Below are 20,239 nucleotides of genomic sequence, written 5' to 3'. Positions count from 1 at the left end.
CGAAGCATCCACCCAGAGGAAGCACCAACAGCACGACAGTGGTGGCAAAGAGTTCGCTAGAAGATAGCAATCCAAGCAACCAAGGCGACGATGGACAATTCAAAACGAAGGCAGGCACAGAAGAAAATTTTCCCCGTGGAGAGTTGACGACGACTCCCACCACGACAACTGCAATCTGACGTGAACTTCCAAAATAACGCCTCCAGGGAGGAATACGACGCCACTGTCGCCACCGTCACCCGACCTACATGGTCAAGTTTTACACCCAGGAAGCTCGCAGGTGCAGAAGGGAGGAGGGGCAGAAGAATGATGCCTCCAAGGAGGTAAACGGCGCCTGAGGGCGTCGTCGTCATATGCTCGCAAGCAAGCAGAGACTTTCACCTTGCCCCCACCCCTCGAGCATGCCGCCAACCTTCTAGAGCCGCCGCCACCCACCAAGGAGGGCAGTCAGTTAGGCGCAGGTCAATGGCCAGTGCAGTACACCATCCACCATGGCGAGCGGGTCTGGGCACGACAACGACCAGCAGCCCCTGCCCGCGGTCGGACCGTCGGTCCCCCATTGCGGCAGCGCCTTACCAGGCCCGCGGCGGCGGCCAGCCAAGCGGACTGACGTTGGGAGCGGCACAGGCTGATGGTGCGGTGCAAGGCCGGGCGGTGCTCGCTAGGCCTCGGCTAGGGGGGCAGCGGGGAGCCATCAAGGCTAGGGGGGTGGCGAGGAGCGCCGCCAAGGCTAGTTGCGGGCAGCGCACTCATAGTGGCGGCAGGAAGGAGCAAAGACGAGCCCAGGTCATAGATCCGGTGGTGGAGAGGGTAAATCCGGCCATGGGAGGCGCGGATCCAACCTCTAACAGTCGGCGTCAGCCGGAGAAGCGATCAAGGTTCACCGGGATTTAGGGCTGAGGGAAGGGGTGGAGAGGAGAAAAGGAGAGCGAGGGGTGGAGGCGGACAACCGATGAGGCCCGATGGTGGGGGAGGCCGGCGGCGATGCACGGGTCGCCCCTGAGTCACCTGGGAGGGGCGACGCGGGGTCGTGCGCTGTACTTTGTTGCTAGTACTTAGCTGACTATAAAATTGTGGACGTTATTCAGATTTGATGCCAGAAATTCTTTGCTTTTGGTTCAATCCAGGTTTGTCAACCAACCCTTTTTGGTCATTTGCCGTGCAAGCAATAGATGTCAGATTGTAAGGCACATTGCCAAACCGATATACGTAATCTTGGCGGAAAAAAGTTGTTTGAGGCGTGCGGAGAAAGGATGAGAACCGTGCGTGTTTGTAATGGAGGTCTCCTGAGTCATGCCCCATTTCCTTTTCGTTTCATCAGAAAATGTAACATGAAAAGGGGGTGTGTGTGGATCACGGGAGAGTCCGTACAAGATCATTTCGACAGGGCCAAGCGTTCGCACATCGGATTTGTGTGTTTGCCTCTGAAGCATATTGACTTGGTTTTGAGACTTTCTATGTACTTTATTCCTTTCTACGTTTTCTAAATTTAATAGTATTACTATAATAGATATACATATATAATAAAAATTATGTACATAGATAAGCTAAAAATGACCTATATATTATAATTTGAAATTGAGGGAGCAGTTTTTATCATTTATATTGTTAGATGCACAATTCATTTTGTGTAGCTATTTTGAGCTTGCTTACGTCACCCACCAATGAAAATAGTTGATCTATGTTTTATGTAGATAAAATTCGGTCTTTAAAATAAGGAGAGTCCTTCCGTCCTAAATTGTAAGCAACGACGGAGAGCAGGGAGCGAGTATTACTGCCAAAATAACAGCCTGTCGAAGTATTACTGCAAGCACTTCCACTTGAACACGTTGCACTGCTTCTGGCTCCCACCGGCTGACCCGCGGGCCCACTCCACTCATCGTTGTCCCAGGCCTCGGGTTCCGCGCATAGAAAATGAGTCACCCCCTGCAGTGTTGAGCCCACTGACCCACTCCCAAACCCCTCCCCCCAAAACCCTCGTCGTCTTCCTCCAAATCACTCGCTTGATTCTCCCGATTCTCCCCCTCCCCGCTCCCCATCCCTCGACCCTAGGGTTCCGGCGACCGCCCGCACCAAATGTCGGACCCCGGCGGCGGCGGCGGCGGCGGCGATGAGTACAAGCGCGAGGAGTCGGTGGCCCTGCTGGTCATCGTCTCCCTCGCCGCGCTCTCCCTCCTCTCCCTCATCGCCGCCTTCGCCTACTACTGCTATATCACCCGGAAGGTCTCCCGCCGCAAGCAATCGCTCTACGACCTCCCCAAGCGCTCCGGCTCCCCTCCGCCGCCGCCTCTTCGGGCACCGCCGCCGCCGCCGCAGCAGCAGGGGAAGGAGAGCCCGTCCAGCAACTCCGCCAGCGATGGGGCCGGGGCGGTGGTGGTCGCTGGGGAGAGGGGCGTGCAGGTGTTCAGCTACCGGCAGCTGCACGCGGCGACCGGCGGGTTCGGGAGGGCGCACATGGTCGGCCAGGGCAGCTTCGGGGCCGTGTACCGCGGGGTGCTCCCCGACGGGAGGAAGGTCGCGGTCAAGCTCATGGACCGCCCCGGGAAGCAGGGCGAGGAGGAGTTCGAGATGGAGGTAAAAACAACTGCTACTGAAAATTTGTGTTTTTCGATCGAGTCCTTGCTCCTCAGCGGCGAATGCGGGTGTTCCCATGTGCTGGGATTGGGGCTGGGAGTCTGGGACAGACTTCACCACGTCTTCTAGTGAGCTCCCCCAGTTCGTAAATACTGGATCTGGCCGTTGCGCCTTGGTGAAGTTTCTGCTGTCCAAGCGGACACATTGCGCATTGCGGGGTTTCGTGGGTAGAAATGGGGTCACTGTGCGTTGGTGGTTTCTGGGGTTGGTCGCTTGTTTTAAAGATCATATTCTCTTTCTAAAAATGGGGCAGTCCGTTATGTGGTGGGTAAAGGCGAATTACCTACTCTTGCACTAAGTGTACAATTTGGTATGTGTGTTTTTTTTAGTTCGGTTGGATTATTTGAAGATTCTCGATTGTAACTTTCAGCTCTTTGCCATGTGTATTTAGTAAATGGTTCGTAAGCAAGGTGGTTTATCTTGTAGTATTTTTATGCTGAGGGTGGTATAATCTTTTCGATTTGATCTGGAGGTTGGTGAAATAAAAAACAATTTGCAGTGGTGTGGGTGAAGTTGAAACATTGAGTCCTGATTCTGTCCATGCTGTATTGTTAGTGACACCTAAGACACCTAGCCCCGCAGTCACTCCGAGATGTTCATGTATACTGGATGGTTCGTCAATCAACTGGAAATGGAAACAGAAAGAATCACTCCCTGATTGGTTCCACCAATGCTTCACATGCCCCAATTTGTCCATGAGGATGGCAGTAAACCTATAACTATAAAAACAATAACCGTACTACTGGGATAGCGCACAGGCTTGACATCTGATAAATAATAGCAGATTTTACAACAAGCAGTGCTGACTATAGGAACGAAACTATATGTATAATTGGCATCAGAGAAATTGATGGATGTAACGCTGTTGTTTAATCAGTTATGCTAACTTGGTAATGGAGGGAGAGGAGCTTTTGGGTGTGACTGAATCTGATTCATTGATTCTTCCATTTGGGATGGTTCATATAAAGTACATGGACTGAAAAATCTTCCTGCTACTTTTGCAATATTTTCTGAACATTTGATGTTTTCGCAGGTGGAGCTGCTGAGTAGGCTCCGGTCGCCTTATTTGTTGGGTCTGATTGGCCATTGTTCTGAAGGTGGACACCGGCTACTGGTGTATGAGTTCATGGCCAATGGGGGTCTTCAGGAGCATCTCTATCCAAATAGAGGTATACCCATTTTGTATCGTCCAATCATATCTGTGTTTTGTGTGTTTGATGTTGTGCAAAGATCATTTAGAGCATTTCACTGCTTGTTCAGTTGATTAAGACCCCCAAATTTACCTGGTGAACTACATTTATTGCACCAATGTGCTGTTTTTTTACCCCAAACCGTGAGACGTAGGCCTCCCAATTAAAAAAGAGGAGTTTATATATATATATATAAGAACTAAAATAATTTTCAACAACTAAGATTACAAAGAGTTAAGCCAATCCATGAACCACGACCGAAGAGTGAAGATCAGCCTTTATCCTGGATAAATGCAGGATAACTTCATGTCTTAAAGACTAAAGACGCCTTCCAAGAGGTTAGTGATGTGCTGCTTGTTGCTGAACTGTGATGATCCTTTTTAGGAGGTTTGCACTGTGATCATTAAACTGGTTAGCATTTTGTATGTGTGGCTTAGCAAAAAGTGGGAACACTTCGAGATGCCATGATTTAGGAAATATTCAAAGTAAAATTCATTACCGGTGTTGCCTCTGAGCTTACAGGTAGTTGGCATATCATAAAAGTGATTCAGTAGACTTGTGACATCCAAATTTAGGTGTAGATAACTCTTTTTTTTTTGTTTAGGTTGATAGGGAAACCTGAAGTTGGCTAAAATTTTTTCCTTCCATTTAACACCGATAGCTTAGGTTTTAATACTATTCATTAGTACTGTTTCTTTTTTGCTGACTGATAGTTCTAAAACATTGTTGCTCTAGGATCCTTTGGTGGGATCTCAAAATTGGACTGGGATACAAGAATGAGAATTGCGCTTCAAGCAGCAAAAGGTTTGGAATATCTTCATGAGCGTGTTAATCCACCTGTTATACACAGAGACTTCAAGAGCAGCAATATTCTTCTGGACAAGGACTTCCATGCAAGAGTTTCAGACTTTGGTCTAGCCAAACTTGGATCTGATAGAGCTGGCGGCCATGTCTCAACTCGAGTTTTAGGCACACAAGGCTATGTTGCGCCCGAGTAAGACTAGACTAACGTTCATTTAATATTTTTATAACCTCCTATTTCCTAAACCCATCGTGCAAGATCATAAGTTTGATACTGGTTTGCCTTTTGTGCAATCGCTTTCGAGTTCAACCACTGATTATACTGCCTCTTAACATGATGCATACGCAATCTATGTAGGTACGCATTGACTGGGCATTTGACTACCAAATCAGATGTGTACAGTTACGGTGTTGTGCTTTTGGAATTGCTTACTGGCAGAGTACCAGTTGATATGAAGAGGCCTCCTGGAGAAGGTGTTTTAGTGAATTGGGTAAGTATAACATCAGGTGATCAAGAGAGTCACTTGTTGATATGGCTTTGCTTTGAGCTGTTTTCTGATGCCATCTTGGAGCATGATATCAATGCAGTAGTGTTAAGTTTTTTTGTTAATCTAAAATTAGTATCGATTATACAACACTGTGCCCTTAATTCCTTAAATTGTAAAAGTTCGAGGTTGTTCCCAAGAGGAAATTGGATATTCGTGTGCACTTCAATTTCTTAGGACATGTACATGTACTTCAATTCCTCAAGGTCATTGACTTTAAATTGTTTCTGCTCCTATACTTGATTCTTATGTCCTATACTTGAGTAAGTCATGACATGTCTTAATTAGAATCCATCTGTCTCTCATCCTTGTACTTATTAGGTAGGAAAACATCAGCATTCATGGTTTATTTTTCAAGTATCAAGAGTGGTATTTGAATGCTATATATATCTAACCTGTCACTGAATTAATGCAGGCATTGCCTATGCTCACTGACCGAGAAAAAGTTGTGCGGATCTTGGATCCAGCATTGGAAGGTCAATACTCCTTGAAAGATGCTGTCCAAGTGGCTGCCATTGCTGCCATGTGTGTTCAACCAGAGGCTGATTACAGGCCACTAATGGCTGATGTAGTCCAGTCACTGGTTCCTCTTGTCAAGAACCGCTCTGCCCAGAAAGCTTGCAACCCCAACGTGCAAGCATCGAAGCCACTCGACTAGGAAAGCAAGTCTTTAATCTGCAGTTTGGTGCTCGTCTCTCTGGAATTCCTCTCGTCTATAACTAACTAACGCTGCTGAGACAATGAGATTAGCACGATTCCTGACATGGTCCTCTTGCTCTGCTGGTGATCTCCCGATTTTGTAAGGTGCGTCATGAGCAGGTAGGTTTCGAATTTAAAAGGGAGTTTGGTTGCACGGTACTGAGAGCTTATTTGAGTTTCAATGGAGTTTTCAGTCCTGTGGAGTTAGTAGTCATGTTAAGTTGTTGGGATCAGTACCCGTGGTTGTGGAGAGTTCATCATTATAGTAGTGTTTGGTATGAGCTGGCACAACTGTGTTGTAGAGTACTGCTTGATTTTTTTTTTTGGCTTGAGCTATGTTAGGAAATTAACTTATAAGATCCTTGTCCAGTTGTACAGGATCTGTTGAGCTAAGTGCACTGGTATCATCGTCGATGAGAAGTACTATTGTCCTTGAGTTCGTATATATGTAATGTATAGTAGGTTTCTGGAACTGGTTTCAAAATCCGTTGCTGTTTGATTGCCTGCTTTTTACCTCATCCTGTTGGGGTTTTAATGTTTTTCTACTGATTCAGAGAGCAGAGCACAGGCAACACAAGGAAAAGAATCGGCGTGAACATCACAATGTCGTTCAGTCACCAAACGCTCTTCCCCTGCCAAGTGATATGTTGGTGCAACAACTATATACACATGACGAGACATGGCTGCACGCGATCGATGTAGTTGATGGCTTTCAATACAAGTGGTTGATGACTTGATGGTGCATCGCGTGTTTGGCGGTTCAGCCTGCAAGTATCATCAGGCACTTCAACCAACTGTTGGCCCGCTGTAACCACTAGCGAGGGCTGAATCTGGAACAGAACAATCATTCCACCAAAAGAAAAAAACCGATTTTTTTATATCTTGTAGAATGAAATGGACAGGCAAAGAGTGGAAAAAATGCAGAAAAATAGTTAGCATAGCAGCTCAACGCGCCAATATTAATTCCGAAATGCCACAATTTCTACTCGCCCTAAAAAAAAGTTTGGATATATTCGTTTATGTTCTACTACTTTCTTCAACCTGATGCGCGGCCGCCGGCCCAGTGGCCCAATATCGAGAGCTGCTCCTGTTATTTTATTCCAGGAGCCCAAGAAGGATCGCATGCTGCCCAGTGGCCCGCGAGAGCAGCACAAATAATCCTCCTATCCGCAACCGTAAAAGAGCTCTTGCTCAATCAGACGTCTCATTGCTCTCAACCACTATGTTAAAGTGGGATGTTAATATGTTATGTCTAAGTGTCTAACACACATTTTGATGAGTGGGTGTGTAAGAAAATATGTTACATCAATGGCATGGCGGAAGGTCGTGCAGTAACCAGGCCTCATGTTGTATCACCTTTGATGCCTCATCTCCCGCCGTTCCTTATTTGTTGTCATGCATTATTGTCTCTCTTTCCTTTTTCTTGTTAGATGCTGCGACTGCAACGTCCAGCATCCATGGTGCATGCCCCAGGACAAAGCTTCCTTGGCTTCTTTTAATATGCTTGCTCGAGGTAGATGGAGCTGAGATGGGTTTGTGCCCAATTATTTCTGATTCGGTTGCTTCTCAGTCTATATTACCCAGATAGTTCTAAAATAAAGTTGCAGAAGATATACATACATACATACATACATACATACATACATATATATGTATATATGTATGTATGTATGTATGTATGTATGTATGTATGTATGTATGTATGTATGTATGTATGTATGTATGTATGTATGTATGTATGTATGTATGTATGTATGTATGTATGTATGTATGTATGTATGTATGTATGTATGTATAGGGTAAATGTGTTTATTGACAAATATGTGTCCTTTGACTGCTTGTTGATGGTACATTTGCCATGAATCCATCTCCTCCGATTTGATTCCCCCGTGAAACTGATGAATTCTATTGGCTCATTGAATTGAACCCTAAAATGGAAATGCATTCGTACCTTAAATTTCATTTAGACCAAATGAGTCAATGGACCTAGCTTTTTTGGAGTACAAACCGTGCTGTATTTTAATTGCTAAACTATATTTCAGAATTGTTGCTTTTTTTAAATCTCATAATGAATAGATCCTGTGATACCAGGTGCACCCATTGGCTACAAGGTGCTCGTCTTGAATGGGCAACCAATGAAGAAGATATCACATCAGATGAGAGCACTAAGGTAGATGTCGTGGGTCATTGTTTCTTTTTAGTAGTTTCTTATTCGAGCTATCAATATCTAAATTTTTATGAAGGGCAAGGATTTTTTCTGCTCAATACTACATATAGTTTTACTATATTAAACTTTTATCATTTGCTAGCAAATATGTCTGTGCATTGCTACGTGAAGGTCATACGGACATATTGCCACACTATTGTCTGCAACATAACTACATAGGAAAGCCATAGCCTAAAATGATCGTTCACATGTGGTAAATATAGTACATTGCATTTATGTTAAAATGGTTCACTACCCCATATAAGAGATGAGGGAGCAGCATTGTAGGGCTTGCTGCTCACTACCCCATCCCACAGCAAGGACCGTGGCGGCGGCGATTCCCCATTGCTGCCGCTTGGTGGTGGGCAACGCAAGCTAGTGGGTGTGTGCGGCGAGGAGCGGAGGTGGATGTTTAGGCGAGTTTCAATGCCGGGTTGGAGGTGAAGGCCTATGCGGCTGCTGATGGCTAGGTCACATGTTGCCCTTTGGCATGAAGGTGCATTCGTTCTTCCACTGCTCAGTGGTGGTTGGGCGCAAATGGAAGTGGGTGATGGCCAACCTAGGGCCGGACAGAAGTTAGATGTCCTTGCAAGGAGGCACGATCAGAGGTGGGGCATTGATGCTGGTGGGCTCCGATGCTCAAGGATGAGGGCACCTGCATCAACAGTGGTGATTGTCGTTGGTCCTAATCACTGCGGAATAGCGAGAAGGATGGCAGTCAAGAGCGCCATCTGTCGGGTGTAGAAGTCAATCTAATCTATGGCTCTCTGTTAATTGATTTCTTCTTTTGTTCTTGTGTTCATCAGATTGAGGTATATATATCTAGAACGCCTACGGCCTGATCACCCAGTACGAAGCCCACTTTTTTGGCTCGACCCAAGCTTGGCCCGTCACGATGACTAGCGTGCCTGTGCTGTGTCCTGTCCCGGTAGCACATGACAAGCGTGGGCCGCGCCCCCAGCATGATGGGTGGCAGCACAACCTGTTAATCAATAGTCGGCCCAGTGCTAGCCCGGTAGCCGTAGGCCAACACCAACGGGTAATGGCCCAACACTACAACCCAGCCTAGAGGAGTCATGTAACTCCCTCACCCCAGCAGCCGCCCTTGTTTCCATAACCCTAGTTCATTTCCTCCCTCCTCGCCTCCTCTCGGTTCCTCCGCCGCCGCACTCTTGCTCTCGCCTCCTCGCCATCTCAACCCTTCCCTCAGCTTCGGTGAGTAGGTTCACGAATCATGCCTTCACGGTGAGGTCTCCGGCTTTCGGCGACTCCACATCTTGCATCTCTTCCTCCTCCCACGTCCCACTCCCACTCCCACTCACAATCCTCCTCTTGAAGGGTATAGTCGGCTTCGGGCTACGCAGGTACTAACCCTAACCCTATATCTATATCTATCGTGGTCTCGTTATCGTAATATCGTAGATCTATAGATTTTGAGTTCTAATCTATCATATCTTCATCTCCTCCTTTCTTCTTCTTGCAGGTTTCATGCATGTGCATTGAGCAATTGCGGCGCGGCCCTGCGCACCGTTGAGGGGTGGAGTTGTTGAGGCAACGAGGCCTCCATGAAAGGTCGAGGGTGGAGGGCTGCAGCACGAGGCCGTAATGGATGAGAACCACACCATCAACAATGACACCAGTCTATGTGGGCTACCATGTGATGATGATCATCGAGGTGGGGGCCAAGGTTTCTTCTCTTTTCTACTTCTGTTCATGCTTCTCCGCCTTAAGATCTTGTGAACTCAGTGGTGACATGCTAGTTTTCATCCTGCATTTTCATTAGTGTTTTTCACATTTTTATTATGGAAGCTTTTACCATATTCTAAATATGTTCTAATTTTACTTTTACCCACCTTGTTTGGAATCAGATCATATATGCTGATTGTTGAGCTGCTTGTTTGTTCACCTTTTTTTGGGTCTCCAAATGGGGATGCCAAAAAAATGGTGGTGAGAAATGATTTTTTGGAACACTTTACATATGAGTCATTATGGTTTGGCTGATATTTGTTTCAGGTGCATCAAACACTTGGCATTCTTATGGTTGATCATAAAAATGTCCTCATGAAAATTTGATCCTTGAAATCAATTCAAAGTAGTTTATAGCTTTCTTTGTTTGAAACTATATGAAATAACTCTTTGTAAGTTGCATGCTCTTTTAATAGTATTTGTTTTTCCATTGATTAAATCTAACATGCATTTCAAGTGAACCCATTGGCCATTCTTTCTCTACGTATCTTCATTTCTTTCATATATTTGAGTTGACTTATTAATTGATTTGGTTATAGAGGAACCCTCCAATTCAAAATTTCATATCCTTTAGGACATTAATATGGTCTACAAGGTAAAGCTTTGACCAACAATTTCTACGAAATAATCATTTCAAAAAGGTCACTAAATATCATAAAAGTGCTTAACATCTATTTTATTATCATTTTTGTAATTTTATATATTAACGCTAAAAGTTAAAAAAGTTTGATTGGAAGAAATCCTAAAACATGTATTTTGAACCAGATGGAACATTTCTTTTGGCGAAGGATACTAGCCGTGCTTGAGGTTTTGGAGATTACAGGTGGCAAAACAAGTTTTTTTTAAAAGGTAATCTCTGGTCCTCATTTTTCATATTATGTTGGAAGTACTAATGTTAATAAAGGCTGTCTGGCGTTGGGAAGTGGACGAAAATGCCTTAATTTACAAGAAATTGAGCATTTTACACACTTATTTTTGAGCTAGCCTGTTTGGCAATCAGCAGAACCATTTAGGATGATGTTAAGTATATCATAAATCCATGTCTTCATCTATACTCTATGTTAATAAATAAATAGTTTATCTTTGTTATGATCTGGAGAAATTTCTGACACATAAGTTTATTAATATCAGTAGTTTGGCATGTCTTTTTTTTCCTGTGGCAAGTTATATGCATGGCACGTAAGGCCACGGGTAGACCCAAGTCCAAAACTGAGCGAGGGTCTACTAAGAGCTGGGGTTACATAGCTACAGTAAAAAGGGCCTAATTCCCTTTGAATTTCAAAATTCGAGTGTGGGCCTGGACCCTCGCTGAGCATAATGTGGCTCTGCCACTGCGTAATGCCCAAGGCCGTGTGCCCCATGCATTTTTCTTCACTGGCTTTACTACTATAATATAATCCATCTCCTCGGCCCACTAATCCACCACCTGTTTACACTACAGCAGCTAACCACTTATCGGTCTTTGCTAAACTCCTCGCTTGCTTTTCTTCTCGACCAACGCCACACACACGCGCGCGCGGGAAGGTAGACACATGAGTGCGGATCATGAGACCGGAGTAGTTTGGGTGTCTTGTGTTGAGTTTCTTGCTTTTTGCTCGTAGTTCAAAAATCATTTCCTCTTGGAAGTTGTCAAACATAAGCAGACCATAGGTAAAAAGAATTAGGAGCTGAGAAGCCGACCGCTCCCTCATGATTTTGATTTTCTTTTCGGGTGAAAGTCAATGCTGCTCTTGTAGTGGACTTTTTTTGTTGCTTGAACTGATGGCTGGTTCTTTTGGGCAAGGTTGGGATTGAAGTGCACATTGCTGTTGAGATAGAACTCGTGCAGCACCTAGTTGGTCTTGGATCCCTTGGGAATCTAGCCCATGTAGAACACTTGTGTTTTCTTCATCCCCACCGGCTCACGGCCTGCACTTCCAACAACAGCTACCTTGAAGATCTCTTTGTCCTTGCTCGTGGTCTTCCAGTAGCCCTCCTTGGTGTCCCACTTTGTGGCAGAAGAAGTACGACTCCTTCTCCCACATCTTCGCCTTGCCTTTTATTTATCCATTGAGATGGTAAGCATCAATTAGGTCGTAAAATGTTCTTAGCATGTCAATAAGTGCGCGCACCACAATGCATGTTTTTGGGAGAGTTGTGTATTGCACACAACTTTGTAGGTCCGGGTAGTGGTTTGGTGATGGAAAGACATACCTTCAGACTTTGAGTGTCTAATGCTTTTTTAAAATTTCTGATTTAATTTGGGCTAACATTTCATTATTGTTCAATAAACCAATATTGATAGTCATAGCATATTAAGAAATATGTGTAGGAGAATCTGCATATAAGAAAAGGACATGAAGTTCATGATGTACATCATAGTTTATCTAGTAGATTGTTTCATGTAGATTTAATTTCTGTTATGACCAAAAAGTTGCAGTGATTCAATTTTCTTTTTGGGATGAGAGGCAATGCTGCTGTTGTAGTGGATTTTTTTGCTGCTTGAACTGATGGCCAGTTCTTCTGGGCAAGGTTGGGATTGAAGTGCACGTTGGTGTTGTTGTGCCTGGACTTGCCCTTGAGACAGAACTCGTGCACCACCTAGTTGGTTTTGGATCCCCTGGGAACCTAGCCCATGTAGAACACTTGTGTTTTCTTTATCCCCACTGGTTCGTGGCCTAAACCTCCAACAACAGCTGCCTTGAAGATCTCTTTGTCCTTGCCGTTGGCCTTCCAGAAGCCCTCCTTGGTGCTCTACTTTGTGGCAGAAGAAGTACCACCCATTCTTCCCTATCTTCACCTTGCCTTTTATTTATCCATTGAGATGGTAAGAACACCAATTAGGTCGTAAAATTTTTTAAGCATGTCAAAAAGTGCTAGACATGTAGATAAGTGCATGCACCACAAAGCATGTTTTTTTCGTAGGTCCGAGTAGTGGTTTGGGATGGAAACGCATATCTTTGGACTTTCAGTGTATGGTACTTTTCTAAGTTTCTGATTTAATTTGGCTAACATTTCATTATTATTCAGTAAATCAATATTGCTAGTAATAGCATATTAAGAAATATGTGTAGGAGAATTTGCATATAAGAAAAGGATCTTAAGTTCATGATGCGCAATCCTTCATCAATGAGATGATTTTCCATTCTCCTAAAAGGTGGCCTCATGAATTTGGGAAAGTACATGGTAATTTAATTAAGTTGTATGGTGTCCTACTTTAAGTTATACTACTTTGTGGGTAAAACACTTTGAGCTATACATGTGTGGGTATATCACTTTATGATAATTTATTTTGTGGGTAACAATACTATGGTTGGTGCTAAACAGGGAATCTGCCCATCATGCCCTACACTCATCCAAATCTGTCCCCTTTTGATCCAAATGGTTGTTACAACTATTACCTTAATGTGATTTCATCGGCTTCTACTATTGTCGGTGTTCCCTCATAAAGGCTAGACTCCCTAGGCTGCATTGTAAATAATGATAGGGTGTTTAGTTTACTGGCCTAAAAAAATGGCCTTTTGTGCCTTAAATATGTACTCCCTACTACGTACGCCCTCAAGTGCGTACCATCCTCCTTGCTAATCCGGCAATGCAGCAAGCACTACCAATTCCTATTGCCACTTAGCACCCGATCCAGGACTCAACAGTAGGACTTGTGTTTGATCCATCCAATGAGCTACCGTCAGCCAAGGAGCATTAGATCAATATGATATTGACCCATCCACTGAACCGTTGTCAGCCAAGGAGCACAGGTTCAAGATCGTCCCAAGCATTCCCATTTACGAACACATAAGAACCTCAATTGAGTTCCACTTTAAGTTTAGTAATAGTGCACACATACAGGACCGACAATAGCCCAGTTGCCTCCAACTAGCAAGCTAGTAATATTTATGATTTTCGTTGTTACCCCGAATGAACTACTTATCTCGTGTATCTAGCCTCTTATGCAATGCTTGTGCATTGCTAGTTATAGATTAAGAAATGTGCTGGTAAACCCATAGGAGAGGAAGGATCCAAAGTCCATGATATGCATCCTAGCTCATCTAGTAGATTGTTTCTAGTAGATTCCCCTTCTGTAATGATCAAAAAGTTGTAGTGCACATAATCCTCCATCAGTGGAATGATTATATCCTAAAGGAAACCTCATGAATTTGGGAAATGAAAAGATAATTTAAGTCATATGATATCCTACTTTAAGTTATAGTAATTAGTGGGTAGAACACTTCATGTTATACTTGTGTGGATTTTACACTTTGTAATAATGTATATGCAGGTCTGTACCATCCTCCAGGATTGGTTAATGTGACTTATGTTTGATCCACCCAATGAACCATCATTAACCGAGGATCAAGAGATCAAGATTATTGATCAATGAACCGTTGTCAGACAAGGAGAACAAGTTCAAGATTGTCCAAGCATTCCCATTTACAAACACAAATGGTACTTCAATTGAGTTCTACTTTGTCACTTTTCTCCTTGGACACGGGGAGGTGGGTCATGTCTAATACTGTAGTTAATGCAAACATCACGATAGCTAGTCGAATGCAACAAGGTGGTCATGCAAGTGGTGACCTATATTGGGACTATCAAGAGATTCACTTTGGTTTATTTCAATGTTTCTAGAAGTGTATGTGGGCAGCATCAAAATGCCATGGATGCTCCAAGGATCCAAGTCCGAGGAGTGGGACCATCATAACATCGATACCTCCATCAATGGCACACTCATGTGCACAACCATTGGTAAGGTTGGCTTGCCTATATTTTCACTAGCTTGTTGTGGAAGGAGGTGTCCACTATTCGAAGCTCAAGCATAAAAAAGGATGGGCATATATTATGGAGGTTAGTGGTAATGCATTCTAGTTATGCCACTTGATGAAGCTGCCATATGAGGTTAGTTGTGGTTAACTTACGCGCGCGTGCGTGATGGAAGAAGGATAGAAGAATCTGAACAAAATGGAAGGATGAAATAAATTAAGGAAAAAAAATGACAGATCAAAGAGAGTGAGAGCGGAGGAGGAATATCTCACACGTCTTAAGAAGGCGGGAACCTGTCAGAATCTTCTCCTGGGTACTCGACTTCTTACTCGCGCTCACGGCAGCGTCCGTCAATGATGGTACGGGTGTCGCGTCCTGCGTTGATCTTGTTACGGAGATCCTGTACTGGACGTTCATGCTCTGGATTGGCCCCATGGTGGCCACAGCCTCCCGACTCTGCTCCAGCTTGGCTTGGTCTGGCCCCTCCAATTTGACTTGGTCTGGATGGAGTGTGCCTATGGCTACTGCCATGTTGACTACGCTGGGATGGGGTGTGTTGAACTGAATGTATCGGGTTTTGCTGATCGAGTTGTTCGTACGCACGCTCTGCCAGTTCAGCTAATTGTCTAGTGTACTTGTCCTATGGCATTGCGCGGGTAATAAGATCAATGGATGCGATGGTGGCAAGGGAAGTGCGATGTTGACGCGATTGAACTGCTTCAAAGACGGTATCCAGGTTCATGATTGGCAAGTTTGCTGCAAGGCGGCCGCGGCGCTCTGCTCTTACGGCGTTTCTTGCTCACCATTGAGTTATTTGAGCTTCAATCTCTTCTCCAGCAACGTTGGCAGTGAGTTCATCCTGCGAGAAATCATCCGGGTGACGTTCGTGCCACGGATTTCTCTCTGGTTGCTCTTCTTCCTCACCCACTTGTCCATCAATGAGAGCGAAGAGTTCCCGTTCTGGAGAGTAGCTTCCTGAGCTTGACGTGATGACCTCTGTGGAGCCGCCTTCTTCATAGATGGGCGACAGAGGAGTTCCCTTCTGGTACAAGAGGGTGTCAAGGTAGGCGATAATGCGGGAATCGTCGTCTTGGCAAGAGTAGGTGGCTTCATGTTGGGCCAATAGACGAATCTGCCTTGTGGAGTCGATGTGATTACCAGGCCCTGCTGCGGACCTGATAAAGGGGTCTCCTCATCTGGGTCCGAGTAGTAGTCGAGGTTCTCGATCATATTTGTGTCGGGTTGTGATCTGGACAGGGTAGCTTGGTAATGAGCAACCGTGTTTTGGAGTCCAAACGGGAATCGACTTGGGTTGTAGTTTGATTCGCACGATAGTTTAAGCGCCAACTCGTGAGAATCAGTCTGACTAGTGGGAGAAGTCGAGTTGTACTCGGACTCGTCCCCCTAGCCTTTGACTAGGTCAGAAATTGAAAATTCTCCGAAATTCTCAACGAGATCCTCCAAAGCTTGATGCTGGAGCTTCAAGGTTTGCTGCTTCTTCTCCAGGGTCGGTGCAATGTGGCAGTAGAAGTTTCCAGCGCCATCTGCAATGCAAACCTAGGAACCGAAGATGAACGTCGCACCCACGACAATTGGCTTGATGATGACTTGGGCCATCAAGTTCGCCAGTGGATTCTTAGCGAGAGCCCCTACCTGGCGCGCCAACTGTCGGTGTTCAGACCTGGCAACCTACCGAGGGAGTGCCTGAGGTAGTGTTTGGTTAGTGAGGCTTGCCGAGATCAGGAACTCGAAGGTGAATACAGACACACGATTTAGACAGGTTTGGGCCGCTGAATAGTGTAATACCCTACATCGTGTGTGTTGGTTGGATTGAATTGCTTTGGAGGGGGTCCTTGCCTCGCCTTATATTGCCGGGGGTAGGGTTGCAAGTTGGTTGATTTACAAGAATACTAGTCGGATTCGACTAGGCGAGTCCTACTCTAATTGCTACGAGTAGTTTTCCTAATCCTCGATTAGTTCCTGTCCTGCCACGTAGACTACGCCGTCCTACACCGTAGCCTTCATGTCAGACACGTCTCGGTGTCCAGCCCTAGATTGACTGTCCAAATGTTCTGGTGGGTCCATAGATGTATGTACGATACCAGTATGACATGGAAGGAACTAGGAAGGGGAAACTGCGGCTCACCGCTGAGTTGTCGCGGGGAAGCACGCAGAGAAGTTGCCGTGCAACCGTCCATTGCTCACGCTCGATCTCTGGTGGGGCATGTGCCAGGCGTCGAGCTCAGCCATGCTCGTCTGCTCATCGTGCTTCCTCACCGTCTTGCCAGATCTCAGGAGAGAGCTGAGGGAGAAAGATTAGGATGAGTGGTGGTGGTGGCTGTTGTTTTGCCACGCCCGCTATGCGTCGCCGTGGGAGCCGTGCCACCATCGCCTTCCCTCGCCGACTTGTCGAATCACTTGTCCCCGGCTTGGATCTGAGAGAGAGTGTGTGTGTGAGAGAGAGAGAGGATAGTGGGTAGGAGATTGGGATGGGAGAGAGAAAGGGGTAAAGAGAGAGGGCATATGCATGAGACCCACAGGGATAGTTGAGAAGAGATGAACTCGACGGGAGACACATCTCAGCCATGGCGGTTGCAGATCCGGCCTGTAGGGCTCCGGCGCTCCCCGCGTCGTGGTTGACTAGGAGCGCATCGCCCGCGCCGCTCCTACTCGCCGCTCTGGGGCCCTTATGGGTCTAGGAGCGGCAGCCTCGGTCGGATCCGCATCCGGGTGGCCATGGAGGCGAGTTGGGAGGGTGGGCCGCGGGAGTGGCGGCGGCGGTGCGGGTTGGGGTGATGGCGGGGGTGAGGAGAGGGTTAGGGTTTGGGTGCAGGTGGACTACACTTGATTTCCACAAAACAAAGAGCTCTTTTGCAAAACTACCAGGGCGCGCTGTGGGCAAGCTGGCGAGCATGCCGCTGATCAACACGCGTCCGTGAAGCGTGGAGAGGAGAGATTGTAGTAGCTTTTAATAATTTTGATGTTGAGCTGACTGCCATGGAGTCCATAAAAAATGGGATGAAGTTATTCGTGAAAATGGCCACATTTGCCTTCATTAGTATGGATTCCATTCATTGTGGTGGGGAGTGATATACTGATTTGGCCTTACGGTTAGGAAACTAGTTATTCAAGGGTAAAAAATCAATAAGAAATTGCCATTAGATGATCTCGATGTGTCCGTCAGAAAACCCAAATCATTTTCATGGAAATACAGCATGAAACAGTTCGTTGTCATGGGAATCAGGAAAAAAAAAAGTTCACGACCAAGAGCTAACTAGACAGGGCGGCGCAGAAAGCTGGCTGCCCAACTCAAATTGCGTAGTAGCTGAACACTGAAAGCATGCTCAATGATTGTACCATGTCGAGTCAACGTCGCATGATCTCATTATCAAAACAAAAAAGAAAAGAAAAGAAAAGAAACGTCGCATGATCTCATTATCAAAACAAAAAAAGAAAAGAAAAGAAACGTCGCATGATCCTGTCCCGCGCGCCGTTCTCATACACCTCCTCGTCGTGGTCCTTAGCGTTGATGCCGACCTGCCCGCAGGCACGGGCCTCTCGCTGTCGCAGGTCAACTCGCCTCGCTCCGTTCGCCGAACCGAGGCGATAATTAAGAATCTATTCATTCACTCAATCATTCGTTCCTTCGGAAAACCAAGATTCCTGTGGGTACGAGCGTCAGCCATGGGAACAGACCAATAAGCTTGTCCTGGCCTGGCCGTGCCGGCCGGCGTGAGATGGTGAGGCGGCCATGGTAGTAGTGATCGGCGCCGGAGAGGCCGGCCGCGGCGGAGAACGGCCGGTGCCGGACGGGGAGGTGGCACTGGCACAGGCACACGTTGTGGTCAACGTTGCCGGCGGGCGCGCTGCGGCCGATCATCAGGAGCGGCAGGGGCCTGGGTGCAGGATCTGCCACCTGCCGGACGGGGACGGCGAGCTGCCGGAGCGGCTGAGAGGGCGGCTGGTGAGACTCGGCTGCGGCTGCCGCGGCGAGCTGGCGGCGGCGCACCGGCGCTGCGCCGAGGCGTGGTTCTCCGTCCGGGGCAACAGGTACGTGCTCCGTTCCATGCTCTGCTTGCTCGCAACTTCAGTTCTTGACTTGCCACTGCAATAAGTCAACAACTTCGTTCGCACTCGCTCCTAAGTCCTAAACATCAATCTATGAGGCTAATTTGTATGAGCAATTGAGCAAATTGTTTTCTTAGATTATCGCAAGTTCGGTTCTTGAATTAATTCTACCATGGTGTGTTGAACTATTCGTCATAAAAAAATGGGTTGCATCAATTTTTGAAATAGCCTTTGCACTTTGCCTAGAAATGGGTATGCACGCACTCTTGAGTTTCGACAGCCTATTACATTTTTGGTAAATGTGCAAGGCTCAGCCATTCACTCATGGAAGAGGCTCTTGAGTTCATTCGGAACCCTTTTGGAGGTGGGAGTTTATTTGAAAGATTTTCACAGAAGTTGTATGGATTTGTGCAAAATTCTTGTAAATTCCTTACATGAAACAGTACAAGCGTTCCAAACAAGGCCTTACGTTTTTCAGAGAGAACAAAAGTATATACTTTTGGAAACATATGACCACAATATAAAGTATTACATGATGAGTACATGACAGTGAGTCATGGCAACATAAAACAGACTGGGAAAGGAATCTTTACCAGCTAAAGAAGAGGAATAAAGCTAAGCAATCATGGTGGAATAATCTGTGACAATTCCTAGTAGGGAGCACTGTAGGATGGGTTGTCATTAGGCAGGTCCTCCCTGCATCTCTGATTGGTGAACAATACCAACGGCCAGCAGTTCCTTTCTATACTAGTCGCACCATGTGAAATGGGCATGAATGAAGACTGCACATACCTGAATTATTGCTGCCAATCACTTCAGAATCAGCTGTCACTCGCCACTTCTTTGCTGTGCCAAATGTGCAGTTGTTTCGTCTGTATTAGATCGATCAAGACAGTTTCATGCTGGTGAAACATTTGTTTAACCTGAAAGGCTGAAACCTAAGTTTGCTGTAACATGAGACATGACTGCATGCAGGCGTTGCGAGATTTGCGGTGAGAACGCGGTGAACATCACCGGCGGCGGTGGCGGCAAGGAGTTCATACGGCAGTGGCACGACACGGCGGCGGCCGTGGACGGCGGAGGCTTATCCAAGGCGTGCGGTGGCTTCTGCAGGAACCAGTCGTTCTGCAACCTTCTAATCGCGTTGCTCATCGTCGTGTTCCTCTTGACGTGGTTCTTCCATAACCACATCCACATGGTTTGAAGTCATAATTTTAGAATGATTTGAAATCTTTAAAGAGTTTCATGTACCGGTGCTGTCTATATATTGTGAAAAATCTTGGAGGGCTGGTGCCGGCCGTGGTGGAAAATTTGTAGATTCTAAGCAAATCTTGAGAAAATTGAAAGTATCCGAGTTCCAAATATTCGTAATCGGAGTCGGATACGGATGGTAGTGCATTGCAAATGTTATTCAGTATCTATCCTACCATACATTCTTTTCTCGGTGTATTGTTCAATCTTTGCCATGAACACTCATTTGGTCACATGGATGGGAGTTATCAACTTTGTTTGCAACTTTGCATCACAACCAAGTGCATTACATACTAAAGGGGCACAGCCGCACAGATGATCAGAAATGACATCTTTCGAGGGGAAAAAAATTATCAGAAATG

At 45.9% G+C, this 20,239-nt stretch overlaps 2 protein-coding genes across 2 annotated transcripts; both read left to right on the top strand.

Annotated features, from left to right (window-relative positions):
- The first annotated feature begins 1,956 nt into the window (after positions 1-1,956).
- Positions 1,957-6,341, top strand: LOC117846934 (probable serine/threonine-protein kinase PBL7). The gene is made up of 5 exons (XM_034728058.2): positions 1,957-2,574; positions 3,668-3,803; positions 4,560-4,818; positions 4,984-5,116; positions 5,586-6,341. The coding sequence occupies exons 1-5, from the start codon at positions 2,077-2,079 to the stop codon at positions 5,826-5,828; spliced, it is 1,269 nt and encodes a 422-aa protein (XP_034583949.1). The 5' UTR covers positions 1,957-2,076; the 3' UTR covers positions 5,829-6,341.
- An 11,704-nt stretch (positions 6,342-18,045) lies between these two features.
- Positions 18,046-20,067, top strand: LOC117850187 (uncharacterized). Its single transcript, XM_034731993.2, has 2 exons — positions 18,046-18,608; positions 19,602-20,067. Exons 1-2 carry the CDS (start codon positions 18,310-18,312, stop codon positions 19,828-19,830), a joined length of 528 nt encoding a protein of 175 aa, XP_034587884.1. The 5' UTR covers positions 18,046-18,309; the 3' UTR covers positions 19,831-20,067.
- The last annotated feature ends 172 nt before the right edge of the window (positions 20,068-20,239 follow it).

Source organism: Setaria viridis, chromosome 3 (assembly GCF_005286985.2).
Source record: "Setaria viridis chromosome 3, Setaria_viridis_v4.0, whole genome shotgun sequence".
Classification (NCBI taxonomy): Eukaryota; Viridiplantae; Streptophyta; class Magnoliopsida; order Poales; family Poaceae; genus Setaria; species Setaria viridis.
The sequence above is the reverse complement of the archived record's forward strand: the minus strand, read 5'-3'. Positions and strand labels throughout refer to the sequence as shown.